General features: G+C 36.4%; 1 protein-coding gene across 1 annotated transcript in view; it reads right to left on the reverse strand.

The window, feature by feature from the left end:
* LOC121314991 (N-terminal EF-hand calcium-binding protein 1-like) overlaps nt 1-24561 on the reverse strand; it is a 67351-nt gene that overhangs the window by 32410 nt on the left and 10380 nt on the right. Inside the window, exons 4-5 of the mRNA XM_041248813.1 lie at nt 6721-6746; nt 4753-4850 (exon numbers count right to left, since the gene is read on the reverse strand). Coding sequence (XP_041104747.1) covers nt 4753-4850; nt 6721-6746 — 124 coding nt within the window. The remainder of the gene's footprint in view (nt 1-4752; nt 4851-6720; nt 6747-24561) is intronic.

The following is a 24561-nucleotide window of genomic DNA, read 5'->3' on the forward strand; positions in this document are numbered from 1 at the left end:
GTTTCTAAATTGAAAAATAAATTACTCAATGACCCAAAACCTTATCTGGAGGGCTAGCAACAAGCAATGAATATATCAAAGCAGGCATGAAACAATTACAGCAACAAAGTAGGAACATGTCTGGAACACCTCTGTGATACATTATGAAACACTTCTCTAAAGACCATGTCTTTACTGGCGTAACCATGATGCGTTTCCTAAGACATGGTATATCCTAAGAAACAGGGTCAACTGTGCAGTGCGTATAAACTAATATAACATGTAATCTTCACTTTACATAACACATTTGTCAAGAACCCCAAAGTGTTTCACAGGGAAAATAAAATAGAACACCCACTCTGGAAGATCTAGGGTGAAAACAAATATATACAAAATATATTTTGTAAAATTTCAAACCCAATCTCACACCCAGTCATGTGACCAAACCAGAAATAAAGTAACAACAAATGTGTTTATAGCAATCCGGAGTACTGTGTCTACAGTAAGAAACAGGTGTGTGCAGTAAATGTGGAGTCATAATTGCATTATTTTAACACCAAAAGAATGAATAACACCTTCAAGAGGAGATTATTTAAGGAACAATATTGGTAATAATGTGTTTGCCAATACCTATGAAGCACACTTTAAGGTGTTACTGAACAGGCTGTAGGGTTGTAACAGGAGCAAAGGGGCTGGAGAGCAAGAAGAGACAGAAGACCGAGGGTTTTGGGGCTGAAATGCTGGTTAGGGTTAGGGTTAGGGTTACTGAGTACAGACAGGACACTATTAGAGGTGTTCCAGCTCAATGGGTAATTTTCTTTGGTTTTCCCTTTTCCCCACTTTTGGTTTACAACAACAAAGGAATGATTTTTTTTTCTCTTTAACCAATGAAAAGAACAGAAAACAGTAACTGTGAAAAACATTATAAAAGCAAAGATGAATGTGGCTTGGTTTAAACACAGTAACCGACCCACACAATAAGTACAGCATTCCCCTCACTATACTTTTTATCTTCGCTAAGCCTTAACAATATGTTCACTTTTAATTCTCACCATGCCTAGAGTCACCCACTCCTTTCAACAAAATGGCCTCTAAATCTGTCTTTTTATTTCCTCCCACCTATTAATTTAATTTCCGCCTTTTCTACTGAAAACATGGAATTTGCAGAATTTAGAATTACCCAGCTACCCACTTAACCAACTGCCAACTAACCTGAACACATTCCCTTTTAACCAGTTACTTGCCGACTTTCATCAGCTCTCTGCAGTCCTTTCTCAGGTTTTAACAGCAGGCAGGCTTTGTTCCTGGTCCACTTTGTTTGCCCTGCAATAACCACTGCCTGCCCTACAGTTATAAGGGTTTAAAACACAACAAATTACTCTCCTGTTTTGTTGTATGTATTCCTGCAATATCTTGTTAAACAATCACTATTGTTTTGACATTTTTATTAACATAGTCCTGGTCATAAATCAGTTTTGATCAGTTAATTTCATTACACACCGGTTATGCATCGGGTCTTCATGTCAAAATATCTTCTAAATTACAAACATCAGCGCTTTCAATCCAACCTGGTCAAATGTTGATTTGAGCAAATGTTTCTGCTTCATCCCTGCTGCAATCTGGCTCATGCTGTGTCTCAAGCAACACAAACAAGGCTAAACAGAATAAACAGAAACGTTCCTTGCGGAAGTGAAACGTTCCTTGCAAAAGGCCATCAAGCATTTTGTCTCGCTCAACCCAGGTCAAAGCTTGTCAACCCACATCCTGAGATGGGTCACTGGGTTAACCACATAGCTGGGTTAACCTGGGTCCGACCCAGGTACATGGTTTCACACTACGCAGGATTGTGTCCCAGTTAGCCAGGACCTGGGTCCAGACCCAGGTAGGAGTGCAAGTGTGAGGGGCTTAAGTCGATGGTGTGACAGGAATTGTAGAACATTTTTACACAGGAGGCAATGGAGCACCTTTCTTCATGCACATCAAATGATGCTAACATCTTCAAACCCATCTCAAGTTTCAAGGTAACTAATAATGTAGTACTGAATCACCTCTAAGCCAGGAATATTTACCATGGATTAACCACAAACCCGGGAGTTTGACTCGGTTTGGTTCACTTGATAGTTTGATACGTTTCCAACTGAACCGAGTACATTTCTCTTTCACACTGAAGCAAAAATAAGCAAACCACATTACAGTTAATTTTAAATCATACCTGGGAAAGTTTGGAGCTTATAAACATATTGAATTTCGGGGGAAACTTACCCAGTGCGAAAGGACCATAAAAAAGTAAACCTACAGAGCTATGCCATTAAAAGCAGACTTTTTTCTAGTTACACGCACATTTTAAAATTAAATAGACCTGATGAGATTGAAGACCTTGCATTGAAGGCTATCCTAGGGTAACAGCAGCAATTACACATATATACAGACAGCTAGCATCCTCAAATTCACATCAGTGCAGCTTTTCAATTACAGCGGCAAGGTTCAACAAGTATATTGTTAAGATGACTATGATTTTAGCTCTTAGTTTGTCAGGGTAAAACAACAGGGAAGCCATTCCAGCTCGATGGAGATGCAACATTAACGGCCCGATTACCAAAACATTTTAATGGTTGCTACTAACATGTGTTGGTGCAGCTCTCTTGAAAAGCACTGTACAATTCGCACTGACCTAAAAACATACTTATTATTCAATACAAGGGGGTGAGAATCAAGGCGTCCAAGAAAATCCCCTTCAGTGGAATTTATGCACAGAGCAATTTTACAATTAATTCTATACTTGTGAATAAACTGCCTGAAGCAGCACTTCAGAAACACCATTTCTGTCTTAAAACAACAAGACAGAGTTCTGCATGAAACAAGATGGTGCATGGGTTTTAATTAATGCATCCTTTCCATTCAGCAACAAGAAAATCATTATGTATTGCCACGTTTAAATAATCATCAACGACATCATAATCATTGTGTGTTTTTTTATTTTATAACTTACAGTACACATTGTTACAACTTATATGGGTAAATCAGGAAACAATAAAATGTAGATGTCTTCTTTGTACACAATATGACCTTAAAACTATCAACTGCAATTGTGTTTAACACTGGAAGAAATGCATGGTAAATTATGTGTATTCTGTACTGTGTAATACCAAAGCAGACTCTCCTTGCTGAAAGCCAATTGAAGGCAAGACAGCATGTTTTACATATTTTAATAGAAGGCTGTCTTTACAAAAGCACCTGCTGGTAGGTCCTTCTGTATCCAAGACAGCACAAATTGCTGACATTTCATAAGAAGAGGTTTCAGTTCTGTGTTACTACATGTGACCTTTTTTAGAGCATGGGGGTTGTTTTTTGTTGATTGTCAATGATTGTTGACTGGAGAGGCTGTTGTTTGTTCATCTTTTGTACAGACTCCTGCAGTAACTCATTACCACATGCTGTGCACCAAATCCACTTGCAGTTTTCATGCTATGCCCAAGATATCAACCATATCTATGCATTCATATTTTTTATATAGTCTGCTGCTTATTCTACAGAAGATACTTGATACTGGGCTACCCAGGGGTGTAGCCATCATAAAACCACAGAGCTAATTTAGGGGTGTTTGATCCTCATAATTCGGGCACTAGTTTCTGGCTGGATTGAAATATTTGGCCATCTGCCACCCCAAGCATCTCTAAAATTCAGCTTCCTAGGCACTACGATGCGACTGCTGGAGTGGGTCCAGCTTTACATTTTGACTGTAACTGCTTCATGTACCAATGAACAGTATAATTATAACACTTTCACTATTTACTGCTGCTACCTCCCATGTACAAACTATTGTTGCGAAGCTTTTGTATCAGTATGTGGTGGGTTATTAATTAACTGGTAGACCCAGATCCAGAAGAGATCTCACCAACCCTTCTTTAGTCATAAACTGTATAAAAATGTGCTATTTCCTTTGATTCAACAATAACACATACATATTTTTGTTAACTTGAAGACCTACATGAAGACTGTCATAAAGAAACTGATGGTTTTGGCAATGTATGCATTGTTATCGTTAAATAATTGAATATAGTTGTTATGATTTTGTATTTTCTAAAAGCTTCTGTAAGGACACAGTTAAAATATAATCCTTGGGTTAATCATATTGTCGTACATTACCGATATGCACTAATATAACATGGGCAATTATTAAAGAGTAATAATAAATAGCTCACACAAGTAGCTGCAAATTATTGATAATAAATGTATCTCTTCATTTACCAACACAACTCTTTGTTCATAATACTGCAGATGCAGTGGAGGAGGAAGAGGAAGATGGGCCCCCCCTCCCCAAACGTTAATTTAACCCTTATTTATAACATACCAAATCAAGTGTTCAATATTGAACTATATTTGTCAGAATGGTAGCATGTGTGAAACAGCATGTAATAAGAACGTGTTCTACTCACCTCCTTTGTTTTATTTTGCATACACCTTTACATGCAACACCACACTATTCTTTAATCATAAACAAACAGGTTTAATCACCAATCCTACCAAGATTTCCTCATTCTGCAATCACAGATATTGTCTCGCATAGGAAACCGATTATTATTATTATTATTATTATTATTATTATTATTATTAAATCAGAAAGGCATGCGGCACCTGCTATTGCTCTGCCTCTGTGCAGATGATACAAATAGCTCTCATCACTGAGATCAAGCAATCCCAACTTTTCAGGAAAGCAGCTAGCATAACCACAGCCCAACACATTAAAGCAAGTAATGTAAACCACAGTCTTACTTTTTTGGTTTTATCCATTGCCTTCAGTATTGAGATGTTCAAATCTTCCAGGGCACCCAGGACATTATGATACTCTCCAAGGTGTTGGGAAAAATATTCTGCAAAAGGGATGAGAGTAGATGTTAAAATTTTGTGGTGATTTAAACTCTGCTCTCGCTAAGATAAGCACAAACTAAGACATAGCTTTACAGTAAAATAATGTGATCTATTTGCATCTCAATCCACTTGTGTTTCTTTCCATCTGATGATGTAGATATCCTTCTTCCTGGTGTTGATGGCTGAAATGTAATGCTGGCTCCAGGGATCAGCTTATTTTGCCTATCCAGTGAATCAGGACACACAACAGCTTAGCAGGAGGTTATTTTGGGCCATATATTCATAGCTTTTCCTACGGTCTTTAATCAAATTGTGTTCTTTGAAAGGCGAAAAATGTATGTAAAAGTTACAAACTGAGAAAAAAAACACCTTGAGAGTGCTTAAGAGAACTTGGATTATATAACCTACTGCATGATTCACACTGCCGCAGGTAGTCCTAAATCAGGGGTACTCACAGTTGATCAAAAGCAGAGGACCTCCCAGAAATGGATTAGTTTTCATCAAGGAAAGTCGGCAAATTCAAAATGAAATGCATTGTTGTGGCCAGACTTTTGTGCATGATTTGTAAACAGTGAACACCAGGTGTAAATAACTCACTTACTTTTACAAAGGCTATCGGCACCCTGACCACGTTGAATAACCTTGTCGTTCCTTGAGTGATACAAATGATTCGGTCAAAATCAATTAGGTTTTGTATTTTCGCCCATCCCCAATTTGGTTATTCCCAATCATAGTGTTTTACTGAACTAAAATCTCCGGACAGATCGTACCAATTTTAATATTTATATTATGGTTTATTCAAAAGTCTGGTATTGCTTTGAGGCGAATACCCAGGAAATGCTTACATCAATTCTAACATAACATTGACATGGTCGATTCACATGGGGCTAAAAAGACACAGGGTGCCAGAGTTTGACATTTTACTGAAGGTCCTGTAAAAAAATCAGAGCACCTCTGAGAAAACTATCTGTTATAAAAAATAAATAAATAGACGATTCACATGGAACTACATTTCCCAGATGTCAGTAAAAAATTCAGAGGCCACTTGTTTATGTGTGGCTTTTTAGTCCCATGCAAATCAGGCTTTAGTTGTTTGGTTTTCATTTTGTAATATTAACAAGCAGGCATTTGACCTCTTTCAAAAACATAGCAGTTAATTACAGACTGGAGGAAACTTTGAAAATACGACCCTTTGTACTTTACCAGAATGAGAAACATCCTTACTGGAGTAGTTGCTGTCTGTGGGGGTTTTTGTGGAATGCCACAAAACGACCATAAAAATTAGTATAAACTCTATAGGGGCCTTTGTTGACTGTCTCAGATAAAATGCAATGACAGGATAACTACAATGACTGTAATATCCCTAGGGCAGGGTCCTTGGTTGGTTCTGAAGAAGTTGGTTGTCCATATTGCCAATGTCTCTTCTAGTTCATACCCTTGTTGCACAAAGATGGGTACAACAGAATGACTGGGCAAATCACGCTGTTCCAAATTCAACCACGTTGCTAAGCAGATGCAGATCTTGATCTAAATAAAGTAATTCTCAGAGTTTAGATACTTATTTCATTTTCTTTTCTGTACAATGTACTGTTATATAAACAGAATATTCCATTTCACCAATGCCAACATTCACCAATGCCATTTTTTTTCACCCATGAGGTCTCTAAATGTGAATCTTATTTGTGGAACAACTGCAGTACATGAACATTTCCTCTCTAATAATTCACTTCATTTTCATTTATTTGTCAATGCAGTGCCAAAATGTGGCAATGGCAGGGTTGAGAACCACCGCCTTATGATTTACCAGTCCATTAGCTGACCAGGATGTAAAACCATTCAATGACTTAGAAACAAAAAAAAGGTTAAACTCACCACATAGTTCATCTGTATCCAGATTGCTAAAGGGACATAAAAATAAAATGTTATAAGCTCTAATCTGCATTAGGAAAACATAACCCACACATCTGCAGCTGCCTAACTGCCTTGTGTCAAAAGCTCAAAGCTGAATTTCAAAGTGATCAGTGTCTGTCACACACTGTTGTAATGTCAATGTACATTACATGCAAATGTGCTACATTTCTCTTGGCTGAGATGCAATTTAAACCCAACTCACACATTTGTTATTTGATTTTGGGACATTTTGAATAAAAAAGCTTGTATCGCTTTTGCTAGAATTTACATGTACATATACATTGTACAGCTACGGCCAAAAGTTTTGCATCACCCTATAGAATTAACCAAAGTATAGCTTCATAAAGTTGAATGAAACCTGCTGAATAATGTTATGTTAAAATATTGAATTGCATACCACTTTGTAGATTTCCACATACTTAATGAAAAACTGACAAAAATTGAAAAATGTGACATTTCGAAATCTAACATGAAATACTGTACTACTTTCGGTAGACTTTTATGCTATCATTTAGTAGTTTCTTTGATTATATGATGTTAAATAAAATATCTAAATTATGTTCGTACAGTGCTTTAATTTTTATTATTATGTCTCAATACTAAAATTATAGGTGATGCAAAACTATTGGTCACATCTGTACTAGTACATCCAGAATGAGAACCAGCTATGAACAGTTGTTTGTGCTTATGTCTGTGTATGAGAGCCAGACAGAAATCTGCATTCCTCTGAGGTACCCATGTCTGCAGCAATGCCGTTGTTCATTAAATAAATCCCACTGTCTCGCCTCTTAGAAATCACTTTTATCAGAGAGGAAACAGCACAGAATGCAGATCAATACCGCCATGTCATTCTAGGCATGTTTTTCTTTTTTTGGATTAATAAATAAATAACAAAGATATCTATATAATCCTGCGATTTTCATAATTCCATAAATGAGGACACGAATAAAACACTAATTACTGACTAGCCACTGACTGGAGAACCTGTTTTCAGACTTTTCTTGTTCACTGGCTTTTGTCATATTTGTATACCATTGGCATAAAAAAATTACACAATTTAAGAAATTCTGCAATGTTGCATATCTGCAAGCACAATACAAAAGGCAATGTTCTGCTGTGCTAAATAAAAATGCTAGTATTTATCAAAATTAATCCAAATTAAGCTCTTTGCAAATAATTATTGCAGTCATTTGCAAACATACAAATAGATTTGTATCATTTGAATTCATATTATTTAATGAACATGATTTGGATCAAATGGCAGATTGTGGAGATTAATTTATTCTGGATCAGATCAGACCTCTGTAACTTATTAATTTGACTGTATATTTATTCTCAAGAAATTGAAAAAGTCATTATAAAGTTGCAGCTGACCAATAATATGGGTTCAATAAAGTTCTGCTTTCCTTCAATGAGATATAAAATAATGTAAGGGTTTTATTGTTTCAAAATATATTATTTGTATTACTCTAAAAACAATCCAGACCCTCCTAAGCACTGAAGCAAGAATAACTGAATTAAAACCATTCTTTTGTTCACACATCAAGATGGCATTGTGACACTGAAGCATATAATGCATTTCAGTGAAAAATCAATCAGTAGAAAATGAAAAGGCGGAACAGCTCAGAATACAACAACAATTAAATCGCAAATGTGAAATCATAAAGCATTTTCAGTACTCTTTTTTTTTAAAGTACAGATGTGTGTATGGAGATATCAAGGTATATGGAGAGCTCCACTTTGCAGAGCTCAATCAGTAAAGGTAACTGCTGTTTACCTTTACTGAGCCAGTTTCCATATACACAACAGTGGTCACAACAGAAGGAAGTCACTGCTGTTTGTTTTGTGAATGTAAGAAGGCTCATATGATCACAAACTAGTTGTGCTGAGTTTCCAATCTTGGCTTGTGGCACACTGTGAGCAATTAGTTGGCATTTGCACACCAGCGGGTTGGCGAAGAAAATTGTATTACAGCACGTTATCAAAAATTCATTTGGATGATTTGTACTGTAGGTACGTCAATGTGCATTAAGTCTTGAAATTCCAAAACAATTGATGATTGTAATTTAAAACCATTGCCAACAACATGTAAGTACGTTGGTAGGGCCTTATTGGCCCACATTACAGGATGATTGATGATCCTTGATAATGTTCCGTTGAATTGGGTTGACAACAATCAGATTGGGAATTCAGTACATCCACTTCAGATTTGCACAGGGTTATAAGTAGGGGCATAGTGAACAACTAGTATTTGTTTTTAATTCCAGGAGCAGCTTTAATTGTTATTACTGTTTTAGAGATCTAAACAATGATAGATATTAACAAAGCCACCTTGAAACTCTTCATTGTTCTAAATGAATTATAAATATAAACCAGAAAATAATTGATTGCATAAGTATTCACCCCCTTTGCTATGACACACCTAAATAAGCTCTGGTGCAATCAATTGTCTTTAAAAGTCACATAATTAGTTGAATGGAGTCCACCTGTGTGCAATTAAGGTGTTTCACATGATTTCAGGTTAAATACACCTGTCTCTGGGAAGTCCCACAGTTGGTTAATACATTTCCTAACAAAAACTACATCATGAAGACGAAGGAACATCCAAAGCAAAACCGGAATAAGGTTCTTCAAAAGCACCAATCAGGGGTAGGATATAAGAACATTTCCAAGGCATTGAATATTCCCCGGAACACAGTAAAGTCCATTATTAAGAAATGGAGAGAATATGGCACAACTGTGAATCTGTTTAGAACAGGCCGTCCCCAAAAACCGAGTATCTGGGCGAGAAGGGCACTAGTCAGGGAGGCCACCAAGAGGCCTGTGGCAACTCTAAAGGGGTTACAGTCTTCCAGGGCTGAGCTAGGAGACACTGTGCATACAGCAAAAAAACTGGCCTTTGTGGAAGAGTGGCAAAAAGAAAGCAATTGTTGAAAAAAACTCACATCAAATCTCGGCTAGAGTTTGCCAGAAGGCAGGTGGGAGACTCTGAGACCAAGTGGAAGAAGATTCTATGGTCTGATGAGACCAAAATAGAGCTTTTTGGCCTCAACGCTAAGTGCTATGTTTGGCGCAAGCCTAACACCGCACATCATCCTCAGAACACCATCCCTACCGTGAAGCATGGTGGTGGCAGCTTCATTCTACGGGGATGTTTCTCAGTGTCAGGGCCTGGAAAGCTTGTGAAGATAGAGGGGAAAATGGATGCAGCAAAGTACAGGGAAATCCTGGAGGAAAACCTGCTGAAGTCTGCAAGAGACCTGGGACTTGGGATAAGATTCATCTTCCACCAGGACAATGACACCAAACATACAGCCAAAGCCACACTGGAGTGGCTTAAAAAGAAAAAGGTCAATGTCCTGGAGTGGCCCAGTCAAAGCCCAGACCTCAATCCAATTGAGAATATGTGGAAAGAGTTGAAAATTGCTGTTCACCAAAGGTCCCCATCCAACTTGACGGAGCTTGAGCAATTTTGCAAAGAAGAATGGGCAAAAATTGTAGTGTCCAGATGTGCAAAGCTGGTAGAGATTTATTCAAAGAGACTCATGGCTGTAATTGCTGCCAAAAGTGCCTCTATCAAAAATTGACTCAAGGGGGTGAATACTTATGAAATCAATTATTTTCTGTTTTGTATTTGTAATTAATTTAGAACAGTTTATAGATTTTATTTTTCACTTTGACATTATGGACTTTTTTTGTGTTGATCCGTTGCAAAAACTCCTAATTAAATCCATTTTGATTCCATGTTGTAACACAATAAAATGTGGAAAAGTCCAAGGGGATGCAGCAAAGTACAAAAAGGGGGGGTGGGGGGTGGGGTGGGAATACTTTTGAGAGCCACTGTAAAGATCCTGTTACTATCACCCCTAGACCTGTTCTCCTATCTAGGCATGTTCCTACTGAACACAGATACAATACAGATAACTTTTTTTGGGTACAGCGCTGTTCTAGAGAGAAATAATTACTTGGCCTATTGTGTAGGCCTATTGTCATGATATTAATGACTCTCTGCTAATCCACCTCTTCTTTTTCGCTACTAGTAATCATCCCCTAAATAGCAGACCAGCTATTTCTGGAAACACCTGGTAGGTTTCTGTCACCTGCAGATCCACTGATAAAATGACACCTTCTATTGATAATGACTGGCAATAAGAAAAGAGTAATGTAGCAGGATAGTGTAGGTTAGTACCGGTATTAATGAGCTGGTGTGTGACACACTAGATGAGGCTTGAATGCAAAGGGAACAGCATACACTTATCAATCAGTCAATCAATATTTTATTTATATAGCGTCTTTCATACAAAAAGTATGTCAAAGTGCTGTATAGGACAAAAAAGAAGAAAATCTAAATATAATACATTTGTGTAGAGATTAAAGAGAAAATGTTTAAAAATAATTTAATAAAAGTTAAGTAAGTTTTCAATTTTGACTTAAAGTCATCACCTGATGTAGCACTTCTGATATGTGGCAGTGCATTCCACAATCTGGCAGCACAGTGACTAAAAGTTCTTGCTCCATTCCTTTTTGTGTACACTTGTGGGAGGCACAGAAGGCCTGCATCAGCTTATCTTAAATCACAAGAAGGTATATATGTGACTAGAAGCTCCGTTGTATAATAAGGTCCCTATCTTTAAGTGCTTTATAAGTCAGAAGTAACATTTTAAAATCAACTCTACACCTCGCTGGGAGCCAGTGCAGCAAAACCAGCACAGGAGTTATACAGTCTCTTTTTTTTCATTCTGCTGAGAAGTCTAGCAGCAATCTATATAAGAGCAGACAATTTATAGCGTGACCCAGCAAATAGAGCATTGAGATAGTCAAGTTTGGAAGACACAAAAGCATGGATTAGTTTCTCAGCATCAGACAAAGAGAGAAATGACCTAATTTTAGCAGTGGTTCACAAATGGTAAAAGGACACGTTGGTGACACTGAATATGCAACTCCAAAAAACAGACCCCTAGACTTTTCACTTCCGTTTTTATGTTTGTGGTCAAATTGCCCACATCTAAATTTAGTTGCTTCCAGTTGCTGCTGATAACCTAATAACAGAACCTCTACCTCATCAGAGTTTAACTGTAAAACATTTTGGAACATCCACCTCTTCACATCAGTGAATCATTCAGATGAGGCTGATACAGCCAGGGAATCATCAGGTTTTACACAGATGTGTCATCGCTGTAGCAGTGAAAGTTAACACCATGTTTACAGATTCTCTCACTCATTGGTAACATGTACCGAAGAAAATCCAGACACAGAGTCTCCTAATGAAACTAATTGCTGTCTATCAGTAAAATATGACTTTAACCATTTTAAGACAATACCAGAAAATCCAGCTAAACTGAGATGATCAATTAAAGAGGTATGGTCCACTGTATCAAATGCAGCACTTAAATCTAAAAGAACAAGAATAGATACACAGCTAGAGTCTGCACTTAACAGAAGATCATTCATATGGGGCTCCTGAGTGGTGCATCTGGTAAAGGCACTGCGAGTGGAGCGCAGGATGAGCCCTATAGCCTGAAGGTCACTGGTTTGAGTCCAGGTTATACTATTGCCGACTGTAGACGGGAGCTCCCAGGTGGCGGCAAACAATTGGCCGCAGCTCACCATGCACCAGCGACCCCTGTAGTCTGACCGGGCGCCTGCGGGCTTGCCGGTAAGATGCTAAGAGCTGCACTGTCCTCCGACGCTGTAGCCCTGAGGTGGCTGCAGTGTGAAAGAAAATGGTCTGCTGACGGCACATGCTTTGGAGGACAGCGTGTGTTCATCTTCACCCCTCCAGAGTCAGCGCGAGGGTTGTAGCAGTGAGCTGAGCCTAAAAATAATTGGATATGCCAAATTGGGAGAAAATAAATAAAAGAATTGCTGATTGCTAAAAAAAACAAAACAAAAAAAAAAACAGTAGCTCACTCACCACTCTGATGAGCGCAGTCTCTATACTGTGTGCAGAATGGAAACCTGACAAACTTTTCTAGCACCCTCAGGAAATGTATTCAGCTGGTTTGCTACTACCTTTTCTAGAATCTTAGCTAAAAATGGCAGATTTGAAACAGGTATAATTGTTTAAAGCAATAGGATCTAGGTTTGATTTCTTAAGTACAGGTTTAACCACAACCATTTTAAGGTAGAGGGATGTCAGTGAACTGTTTATTATATCCAAGATAATTTCACTCAAATCATTGAAAACTGCTTTTAGAATTTTGGTTGAAATTGGATCCAGCAAGCAAGTGGAAGAATGAATTTACATTACCAATATATTGAGATCTTGTACTGTAATCTGAGAGAGACTCCATAGCAAAACTAACCTGATTACATTGTATATTCAAAGGAGAGCCATCTGTGGAAATTTAATTCATAATATTAATAATCTTATTTTGAAAGTCATTAAGAAATTCCTCACGTTTAAAAGTTGAGGATTCAAAATGAGAACCGGTTTACCAGCTTATCAATATACCCTAGAGTTACTTTTGTTTGTTGCAATAATGGAGGAAAAATAAGAACATCTGGCTGCCCTCAGACCAGTGCCATACTTGAATTGGTGTTGTTTCCAGATTTCACAGTGAATATGCAATGTGTTATTTCATAGTGGACATGCAATTTATTATTTTATAGTGGACATGCAATGTGTTATTTCATAGTGAACATGCAATCTGTTAATTCATAGGGGACATGCAATCTGTTATTTCATAGTGAACATGCAATCTATTATTCCATAGTGAACATGCAATCTGTTATTTCATAGCGAACATGTGATTTGTTATTTCATAGCGAACATGCAATCTGTTATTTCATAGTGAAGATGCAATCGGTTATTTCTCTACCTGCATTCCAGTTTACGACCTTCTCTTTTCATTTGGCATAAATCTGGATTTACCCAAGGTGAGGTATGCTTTAGGGAGATTTTTCTTGTTTTAACTGGGGGCACTCTGTGGAAGACCCTTGACAGAAGGTTATTATACAGTAAGTGTCTACTACCTTATCAGCTGACAGAGTTCGTAGCAGTAGGCGGTATTAGCATATGAGACAGCTCTGGTTCAGTTGAAGAATGTATTATCGGTTTTTTAACAGTACGCAGCAGAACAGTTGGGGTGGGTAGAGGTAGATTGGTCTCAAAAAGGATAACAAGATGATCAGAGATGTTTAGATGTAACACTGAGAGGTTGTGAACAGCTAAGTCATGAGTGATGGCTAGGTCTAAAGTACGGCCACGGTTGTGAGAAGTTCCTTTAACATGTTGAGCATCATCTAAGGCAGCGGCTCTCAAACAAGGTGTCAAGGGAGGCGCAAGCTGTGTGTCTTTGTTTTTGTTTTTGCGTGATTCCCCCCTCCCCACCACCCCAAGTAAACTTATAAACAGTTTCAGCAGCGCGCTTACAGTGAGAAATTGCTTTAATGAGAAATGGGTCATTCTGTGACAAAGGGAGAAAAACGTACAAGGCAAGCCGAAGTGAGGGCAATAGCGGTGGTTCCAGCAAAACGTAGAAGTTGAAAATATGACAAAGCATATTTAAAACTGGGCTTTACATGGAGTGAGTCCAGCGTGCACCGAGCTTCTATGTGTTATGCGGCGAAATAATGGCAAACCACAGTATGCAGCCCTGCAAGCTACGCAGGCATCTCAAAACAAGACACCTTACCTTAGTATCTAAACCCATAAAGTTTTCAGAGGAAGCTCAATGAGTTTATTTCTTTATTTATTGCATTTATATAGTGCTTTTTATACAAAGTATCGCAAAGCATTAGTAGATAGCAGAAAAAAAGAACAAACCAAAGTTTGTGTAGCATGTCACACATACAACTGCAACAATAAGACCATTTAAATAACAGATTTAAGCAACAGGATACACATAATAATACAAAAGCAGCAATTTTAAGGCTACATTAAAACCCACTAAAATAAGAAAGTTAACAGGACAACAACAACAAAAAAATTAATTGCTTCAATTTGTACTCTTTTGAATTAATACTCATACTGCTCTATATTGAACAAATCCCTTCTATTTTTTTATTCATTTTTTTGCTACATCTAGGATTTTCAATTTGTTATATTGTTTTAGTAAACTGGGGAGGCGCAGTTATTTATTTTATACTCAGGGAGGCTCACTATGACAAAGTTTGAGAACCACTGGTCTAAGGAATCTAGGAGCCTTAAAGGTCCACTGACTTCGGATCAGAGTCCTTATCAATGTGTAAATTAAAATCTCCAAGTATAATAATTTTGTCATATTTAGCAAAGCGCATAGTGAGGAAATAAGCAAATTCTGTGATAAAAGGTAGGTTGGATTTGGGTGGACAGTAAATAAATACAGTAATCACTGGTGATTGACATTTATATCTAGGCTCCTTTTTTGTTTATTTTTTAGGAGCGCACAAAATAGCATAATAAATCACCTCACCATCTGGAGTAAAGTGTCTGCCTTGAGCCGACTTGGGTTCTTCATTGAAAGATTGTGAATACATTGTAGGTCTGACAAGGCCGCTGTTAATTAACATTGTCTGCTCACGGTTTTGGATGACTCTGCCTCTGCTAAAAGTCTGGTTGTATTTTAGCCTGGCAGAGACAGCAAATAAATGTAATATTATTGCACGAAGGAGCAAAGCCTCTGCCTTTACCACCAACCAATGTCAGCTCAAAAAATATATTAATCTAAAATGAGAGATTTATTATGGTATTGTGTGCACTCAAAACAAACATTACAAATGAAGAACCTCATGTGGCATATATATTCATGTGGGCCACAATATCAGACTTTAGCAATACTAATGCTTAAAGAAACTAGTAAAATCATTTGACAATGGTTTTGGCAAGTTATCTGTATGAATTAAGACATTAAAAACACTTAGTTGAAATTTTTGTCAAATAATTACTATTAAATTTATAAGAAACTCAAATCTCAGTGTCTCAGTTCATTTTTCTGACTTTAAGTAACTATCAAAAAAACCTTGCTTAGTTGCATATCTGTGACCCCCTTCCTGCAAACTACATAACATTGTTGCTGATTGGCTGAAAAAGCCTAACATATACTAGGTCATACTGACATTGCAGCTTTTTACTCAGAATTGTTATTAGCACCTTCAAAACTGGAAAGACATGTTTTAATTTGGCAACTTAATTAGGTATAATTTTCCTCTCTAAAACAAATTGCTTGAGAGTAATTAAAATAAAAAGCTTTCCAAATCCAGCCCTTTATGACATGCTATATTAACAGTAAGGTTAATTTATTTCATTGTATACCTTGAATACGTGTGTTCATCTTGACATATCTCATAAGGGTGCAAAAATAAATATTTATACTTTCACTAGATACCCAATAACAGATAATATGTTTACACTGGGAGAAACATTTTTTACAATGGAAGTATGCAGCTTTGATAAAAACTGCTGCTGTTTAATTCAGTTTTTAATTTTTTTTAATGGACTATGCTGTGTGAGACTTATTTAAAGACACCCAGTAATAAGCCTTGGCATCCATTCGATTGTTTGCCTAAATCTGTCATTGACAAATAAAGCTGCCTACATAGCAAAGGAATACATTAATCTTCAGGCCTTATGCTCATTGGATAAAAAAAAAAATACACTGAACAAAACTGGGTGACATTTAGTTTACAGATGCCTGTAAATCAGCATTTACAAAAAAAAAAAAAAAAATTATGATATGAAATATCATTTATATATGTGGACAATTTGTAAAGTGTATCCGAGTAACCAATAATATATATATATATATATATATATATATATTCCCCAGTTTAATTTCTACCCAATTTGAATGTTGTCTCACTGCTGTAGTCAACTTACTGATTAAGAGGACGATTTCTGAACGATTTCTGAATGTGTTTTTCTTCACTTACTGTACAAGACTACAATACTGTCCTAATAATTTTATGCAACCTAAATGTTGTGTTCTCAGCCTGCCTAATGGACATTTTATACATTCACTGCCTGTCCCATGTTTGGACCCCTAATAAATGCCCCCAATAGAATAGGTCCAAGACACCAACCTTTTAATAAGAACCATATATCCATTTCATTGCCAGAGTTTAGTTAAACATGTTATGCATTTCCTGTAAATACTCACAAATGCATAAACAGTGTCGAACAGGAGACTTATCCCAGAGGGGAGTGCAGAATATTTCTAGTGCTTGCATGCTGTAACATTAGACATGCAGAAAACACGCAGGAACCTGCTGAGCAGAAATAGCACACCGTACTTAATTAAGATACAGTAATGAAGAACATCATTCTTCCATCACTAAACTGAGAACTGTGGTAATAAATGCAGATCTATCTGTTGTCTTATTTCAAAGCCTTAGGCAAGACACAAAGAGACTGCATCAGCATTGCCAATTGCATTATGAACAATTTGATTAGGCAGTACAGATGGCTAAAGCCATAATAGTTTATGTGTGTTAATAGCAGCTTGGTGAAAACTGGTAAGGTCATTCCAGCCTGGGCTTGTTTGGGATAAGAGATGACAGCATTCTGTGAAAAGGTCATATAATCCTTTGAAATTCATAGAAACACATTTCATCAACTGCCCTCATCATTATAATGACCTAGCAAAATACACCACGTTTTGCTGCTAGGCTGTGTTGCTAGATATCATTAAGTCACCCGTCATTAAAACCGTATTGGTTGATGCCTTGTTAAGAACCAAACAGACTCTCACTTAACCTGCTGTCTATGTGAATAACACGGCTGCTATAGCAACAGTCTTATCATCACACTCCTTATAAACAATCCTTTATAAGGGCAAGAACAACACAGAATAAACCCGAAGGAATCTCTCTGTTTTGTTCTGTTTGAGGTACACTTAATATAAGATAATTCCATCCATTTTTTTTAAATACTAGCATTTAGTGAATATCAGCCACTAATTAATATAACAAAGACCAAAACACACAATTTGTGATAGATTCACCAACAATATTTATAAAAACAAAAGCACTTAAACAATTTCGATTATTTGTTTGTGACAAAAGTATTGGCACCTTTATTTTAAAAGCCTGTAAAAATGTATTTAACTAATTAAGAAATACATTCATTGATTGAACCCCATTACACAGTAATTAAACTGCATTACAAAATCAAGTCAGAAAAAGATTAGTTCCAACATCTAAAGCAGGATGGCCAACACTTTAAACAAAATAAGTGCATTTGACTTTGATAAAGAATATTTATTAAATTACTAGAAATTGTGCATTTTGCTTTTTGTTTAATTAAAAAAATGGTTAAAGTTTACTAAATAGTTGTCCTTAATCTGTTTGATGGTATAATAAGCGTAGGGTGCCAATACTTTTGACTGTGACTGTATAATAGCATCTGCTTAATACATGGACTTTGTCGAATCATCTGTCTTGCAGAATCAAGAAAACGGATTACATTGTATAATGCTTGCTGGACTTTTCTTCTGCTTAACTGACAATTTTTCTATGCCTTTCAGAAATCATTTGGCCAATGAAAATGACAAGTTTCTGAAAATAAAAGCATAATGCCTACAGCAAAAATCTTTGAAAACTTTAAGGACGAAGCAAATGTGTTTGCCTGTGCAACAAAAACAATGTTTATAGGGCTCTACTAGAACAAGCTCATCCAGTTTAACTGATCTTTTTGAAAGGAACTGCAAAAGCAAGGCATATTTTGCACAGAGAATTTGCTATAAAAAAACGAACATTTTTATTCAGTGGATGTGCACTGACATTTCATCTTATAACAGAGCAGCAATTTTTCTTCTGTTTATAAATAGTCTAGAAATTTCATCGGTCGCACTGGCATAAAACTCGCTCCCCTTCATGAGACTCCAATGTGAGGAAAAGGCCTTTTTTTGTGTTTAAAATACTTTTTTTTTACAATTGACTTTTTCCCCTACATGCTCAGCACCGATAAATAAAGAAATACATTTTGAAATAACCCAGTTTTGAAAATGTTAGAATAATTGATTCAAGTTAGGGGTGTAAATCGTTTAGAGGTTAAACGTTTGTAAAATGTCAAACTTTTTTAATTTTGCTAATTTGTCAAATGTGCAGGCCAAACATTAAGAAACGGCTGACTGCAAATAACAGCTACTCAGTTTTTTGTCACGTGGCATCATTGTCATTGGATAGTCACCTCCCAATGTCCAGCATGCTTTTGGTCACGTGACTAGTCTGCTTCTATGAAGCTTGATCTAGCGTGGAGGAGGTGGGGCCCAGACATGCAAGTGAAATGTGATCATTCGGGCTGAAAACATAAGATGGTTAATTATTGAGACGATCGCAAATGGCATGCAAACAATTTCAATTGTGGAGGATACTGATTCAACTTCAATGTCTTTTGCTGAGCCAGATTATAGAAGGCTGTGTTTATATATATATATATATATAGTAAGTAGGATCAATTAGCGATATGGATTTTAGAACTATTTGAATAATTAGACTGTAGAACATCTCTGTCATAATGAAATTAATGCTCGCCTTCTAATCAAAACAGACCAATATTGTACCGCCAATGCTATTATTTTTTTCCACATTGGTTCACTGTTTTTATACATTTATTTATATATGTGTCTTAATTTAGCAATTTATTTGATTTAATTTTGTTATTTTTTTCTGTCAAACGAGATTGCAATAAGTGACTAATCTTTATTAAAGCTATAATGAAAAACAAAGCGTTTTGCTGGACACACTATTACAATTGTTATAACGCGTAACTGTACTTAAACTAATAAACACGAGCCCCTTGGCATTTAAATGAAAAAGTGAGACTTAAAAGCCAGTTAGTGGAGAAAAAATGTAAATTAAACCAATTTTACTATTGGCGCGTTTCTCGGCTGTGATTGAGATACACCAATGCATTAACAGGTATCAGTTGCATTTAGGAAAGTATAAAAGCCAATGTAAAAGACCTATTTATAGACATATAAGCGGTCATTTATAGAAAGCTATTCATTTTAAAATGCACAGAACCCTTGCCGGTAACGCACTTACCTGAAGATGGACGACTTCCGGTTTTCTCCTGCTGTCGAGACCGCACATCAAGGGGGGCACATCCTACCCCCTTTACACAGCGTTTAAACGTTTAAACTATATATATTTTTTAAATGTTTTAACGTTTATTAAATTAAATGGAATCCAGCACCCCTGGTTCATGTACATTTAAGTGCAATGTCAAAATACATCAAAACATAGACATAATACTACTGCTGTTAATCACCAATTAATCACCAGCGACAATTCATCACGGACAATAACTCACTGATTAGGGTTAGGGTTACAAACGCCGCACCGGTCATTTTCACCTGTAGCGTTTTAAACAGTTGTGATATGATAATGTACCCTCCCTGATGAATTGTCGCTGGTGATGAATTGTTGGTGATAAATTGTCATAGACCCGTAAATTAAAGTAGTAACGTGTAAACTATTGACAAAAGTAATAATGAACAGTGCACCAGTACGTAAAATCAAGTTATACATCCTACATCACATCTGTACTAACCTATTTTAATTTAGATGATCAAGTACCCAAACACTTTAAGAACATATCATTCACATATCTGTTGTCTAGCATTTTCAAAGGGGGAGTTTCCATTTGTGGTTAATTACATGTGAAGTGGCGATGCGCGTGCACGTTTGGGAGAACAGCTCTAGAGGATCAGGTTTGTGGCTGAAAACTGCAACTGAAGTGTATAGGTCCATTTGTCTTGAGTAAAATTAGAACACATATGGGTAGAGTTTCCATGCTTGTTTTTTTTTTTTTAGCTCAAAACATTTGCTCGAGAACAATGTTTCGTGCAAAATGCTTTTTCAGATTTCCATTCGCTACGTTTATTTTACTTGAGAAAACAGGGCTTTTCACCCGACGTCATGCAAATTAAGGGGAAAGGTGGGGGTTGATATGTAAATTAGCTAAGCATCAAGTTCTTGTGCTGTTTTTGCATATGGTGCGTGAAAATGTTGTTTCCATGCGCACGCAGAGAACTGGTATATGAGAGAATCTAAGCTACGATTTCTAAATACTTCACGCCTGGTTGTTTAATAATATGTTTTACGGCTCTTGCCCACATTGTTTTTCAAATGTCGTTAGTAGTGAATACTGTTTCAACTAAATTATCTTCCGACTCATTAATTAAAAACTCAGAGGTAAAATGAAACGGACGAACAGGTACTGCAGATAATCACGCTGCAGTTCATACTAAAAGTTTCAATTACCACAGACTCGTGGACCCCATTCTCCAATCTTCCCATAGGTGGATGGCTTTTTTCACTTGAAATTGTTCTGTAAGCTTTTAGACCGAACGGCCATTTATGTTTAGTACAATTTTTATTTGTATGTTGGAACTACTGCAAAGGATTGTAAAGGACCCCTGAGACAAACTTCAAACAGGCAGGCCAGGCATCTCTTTTTACAATTTGATCTAAAGTTGTGTGGATATGTGAATTTGAATACTTTATGTTATTTAGTAATACTTGATCATATACAATTAACTGCACAAGAAGGCAAACATTATATTAATTACTTAATATATTACTTGACTGTGTTAGTTTAGCATATAAACTAGGACTTGTGGTAGTGTTTGGGAGGTTTGTGTACACTAGTACAGTATGTAGAGGAGAGTGGCATTTGATTCGAGTATTTGGAAATTGTAATTGTAAAGTACTCAAGCCATATATCTCATAAATCCCACCCCTACTATCAAAGACCGCAAACTTTTAAATCTCTGAGGCAGACTTTTTAATATCAGTCACAGTGCTCTTCATAATTAAAAAATATTGTGCTATTTTATCCCTGGTAATTACCTTTTCCAGAAGTGAAAGTATTTGACAGACAGAGTGGCTCTTGGTGATAAACTGTGTGTGTATTAAATACTGTGTTTATTGTTTCAGGACTGAACCCCTGGTTTATACTGAGTGGTACACATTGCTGTGTACTGCTATTCATTATTATTTACAGTTGTCAAGTGATTATTGGATTAAAAGTAAACACCATTGCACCTGGGTTATCATTGTCTGTCTCTTATTGATAACCGCTTCAGTCCTGCACATGCGCACTGCAAACCACTTTGCCACAAAGTATTTCTGTCTTTTTTCAATTATAAGCACAACTCACTTTCACTTTCCTGTAGCCCTTTTGCATTAGCGCTGTACAGTGGGTGATGTTCGTCTCTTTTAATTTTTAATTTTTTAAACAATATAATTTTGGGCAAAGTTACTTATTAAAAAAAAAAAAAAAAAACTACTACAAAAAACAGAATAGGTTCCTATTTTTTTGTTGTTAAATGAACTTTTAATTCACTATTCTAAAAATAGAATACTATCCAAAAATGTGTTAAATAGGTATATAATATATAGTTCTATCTCCTATAGCAACCTTAATTACAACCATAAATATAAACATTTCAATATATTTTGAGGTGTACGTGTATTTTTTTTTTTTATCTCTGTAGTTACGTTATTTCCTTATTTAGGGTTTATTTGGGAAAATACTAACCAGGACAGTCAGTATCAGAATGTAATATAAAGAGTGTGTGTGTTTGTAGACATGTTTAAATGTTTAAACACTGACACTGCAAAGTGTTTAAACGTTCATAAAAAAACACATCTCTAGTATCTAAGCTGGGGAAAGGAAAAGTGTTCCACTCTTTTTTCTGGCCGGGTTAGACCCAGATCTAATAACAAGAATTTTATATTGGGTCGGGTAAATAATTGTCTGTTCGTGGTCGGGTCAGGTTGATTAAACTGGACCCGTGAAGACCTCTACTTAGAACCCACAGTAACAACTGACCTGTTCCCTTGAAATATTTACAGCAGTGTCACATTAGGACAAATAAGCTAATTTACATTTTCACGTGAAATGCTGGTTTCCATGTGAAAAATGGCCTGGTTTCCCATGTGTTTTGTCACATACACAAGTAAATGAGATTTACCCTATCCCTCTCTGGCTTTTTTTTTTGGCTACAAACCTGATTCACACGAGTAATTCTCCCAAACGTGCATGCGCATCGCCATTTCACGTGTAAATAGCCCCGCATGAAAACTGGCCCATGGAAACTCTTCCATTGACACCTGCATTAGAACTGAAGACTTGATAAGTTTACTTGGCTTTCTAACCAATAGCTGTTTCCTACAAATCCCAGGGGCGGATTCAGTCTGTATGTTGACAAATCAATGATTCAGGAGAGTGAGAATAAGAACATTCATAAAGATGGACAGCCATTGTGTTAACAGTGAAGCTGTTAGCTTTGATGTTTTCATATTCCGAAGATTGATAACTTTAACCACTTTTTTTTGTTCTCCATGTGCACGCATCTGGGTTGAGTCGAGGTTAGTCAAGAGTCTGAAAGCTTGCGTTTAACATTCAAAATGACAAAGGGTATTGACAGTAACTAATTAAAACTTTTAATTAGAACAGTAGTTTTGTGTTTCTATCTAGCAACGTGACCTGAATGCAATAGATCCTGAACAAATGATCGAGTTGGTGACAGTTAAGTTTGTGTGAGCCATAACCATGGTTTTAGCAAAAAATGTGTTATGCACAGAATTAAATTTAGAGGCATGCACAAAGTGAAAAATAATAAATGTGTGATTGCTTGGGGCATGTTTATAAATACATTATCCCTGCCTACACTAAAATTGCTTTTAATAGTTTTAAACAGTCTTGAAACATTTAAACCTAAAATATACCTGCAACAGTACATGTAAATACTAATATAAATGCTATTGCCAGTTAGTATGTACTATTGATCAGTTGTCTATTGGTTTCAAGCATAACATACGCACACACTTTGATCTATTTCACTGATGCACAATGAAGAACAAGCTCCTGTAGAAATACTTGTTTTACTACTGCACGTGATGCATTAAGTGGTTTATTAAAGAAAAATCAAGTATTTCCCCAGTGACTCAACTATAGCCACTTGGAGTGCAGGAGGGCTGTGGTTTGAATCAGTTGTGGGGACCCACAAGGGAGCCTGCATTTCTGCAGCAGTCCTGCAGTTAGGAAAAATCAGCAGGGGGATATAGTCAGGCACCCAACGAGTGCAAGTGGAGGGAGATAGGCTGGGCCTTGCCTCCAGTTTAATTGCTTGGTAAATTTGGCAAAAAGGTGATTGGTTTGACATTTTGCATATGCTTCTTCAGGTGGAAACTCAGGGAATAATAAAATGTAACGGGATCAGGCCATTGCTAGGGTAAATATTTCTAATTTTTTTTAATTAAATGCGGTACTGTATTAAATTGTTATTTACGCTGCAACTGGAAGTAGTCTACAGGGTCCACCGCTTGGATTAAACCAAAGAGCCTGAACAGACCATGGATATTTTTTGAGAAAATCGCATTACTCATAGAATAAACAAAAACTAGTTATTCACACAATCAGGATAAAACTATTAGAAAAAGTATATCTATATATACATAGATATATATATAATATATATATATAATATATATATATATAGATATACAAATATTAACCCATAATTCATTAAAGCACCCATATTAAGCATTTGAGCCCGCTCTTTCACTGTTTACATCATTAAACAGTTTTAGATACTGTGATGCATTTTTGTTTCAAATCTGTGACCTTTAGTTGCATTTGTGCATTTTCATTTATAAGTGAATTGTTATATTAGTGTCTTACAGAGCACTATATACTGAATACTGACTGATACTGTTTTAATTCTGGACACTGGTGTTTTTTTTGTTTTTTTTAATCTTTTGCTAAATTGCATTGCCTTTTACGTTTTAAGCAGTTCTGATTGAAAGTATGTACTGTAATATAGTTCACGTGTCCAGTCGTCTCTCTTGGCAAGTGAAATTTTCTTAATT

The sequence above is a fragment of the Polyodon spathula genome, chromosome 4, assembly GCF_017654505.1.
Source record: "Polyodon spathula isolate WHYD16114869_AA chromosome 4, ASM1765450v1, whole genome shotgun sequence".
Classification (NCBI taxonomy): domain Eukaryota; kingdom Metazoa; phylum Chordata; class Actinopteri; order Acipenseriformes; family Polyodontidae; genus Polyodon; species Polyodon spathula.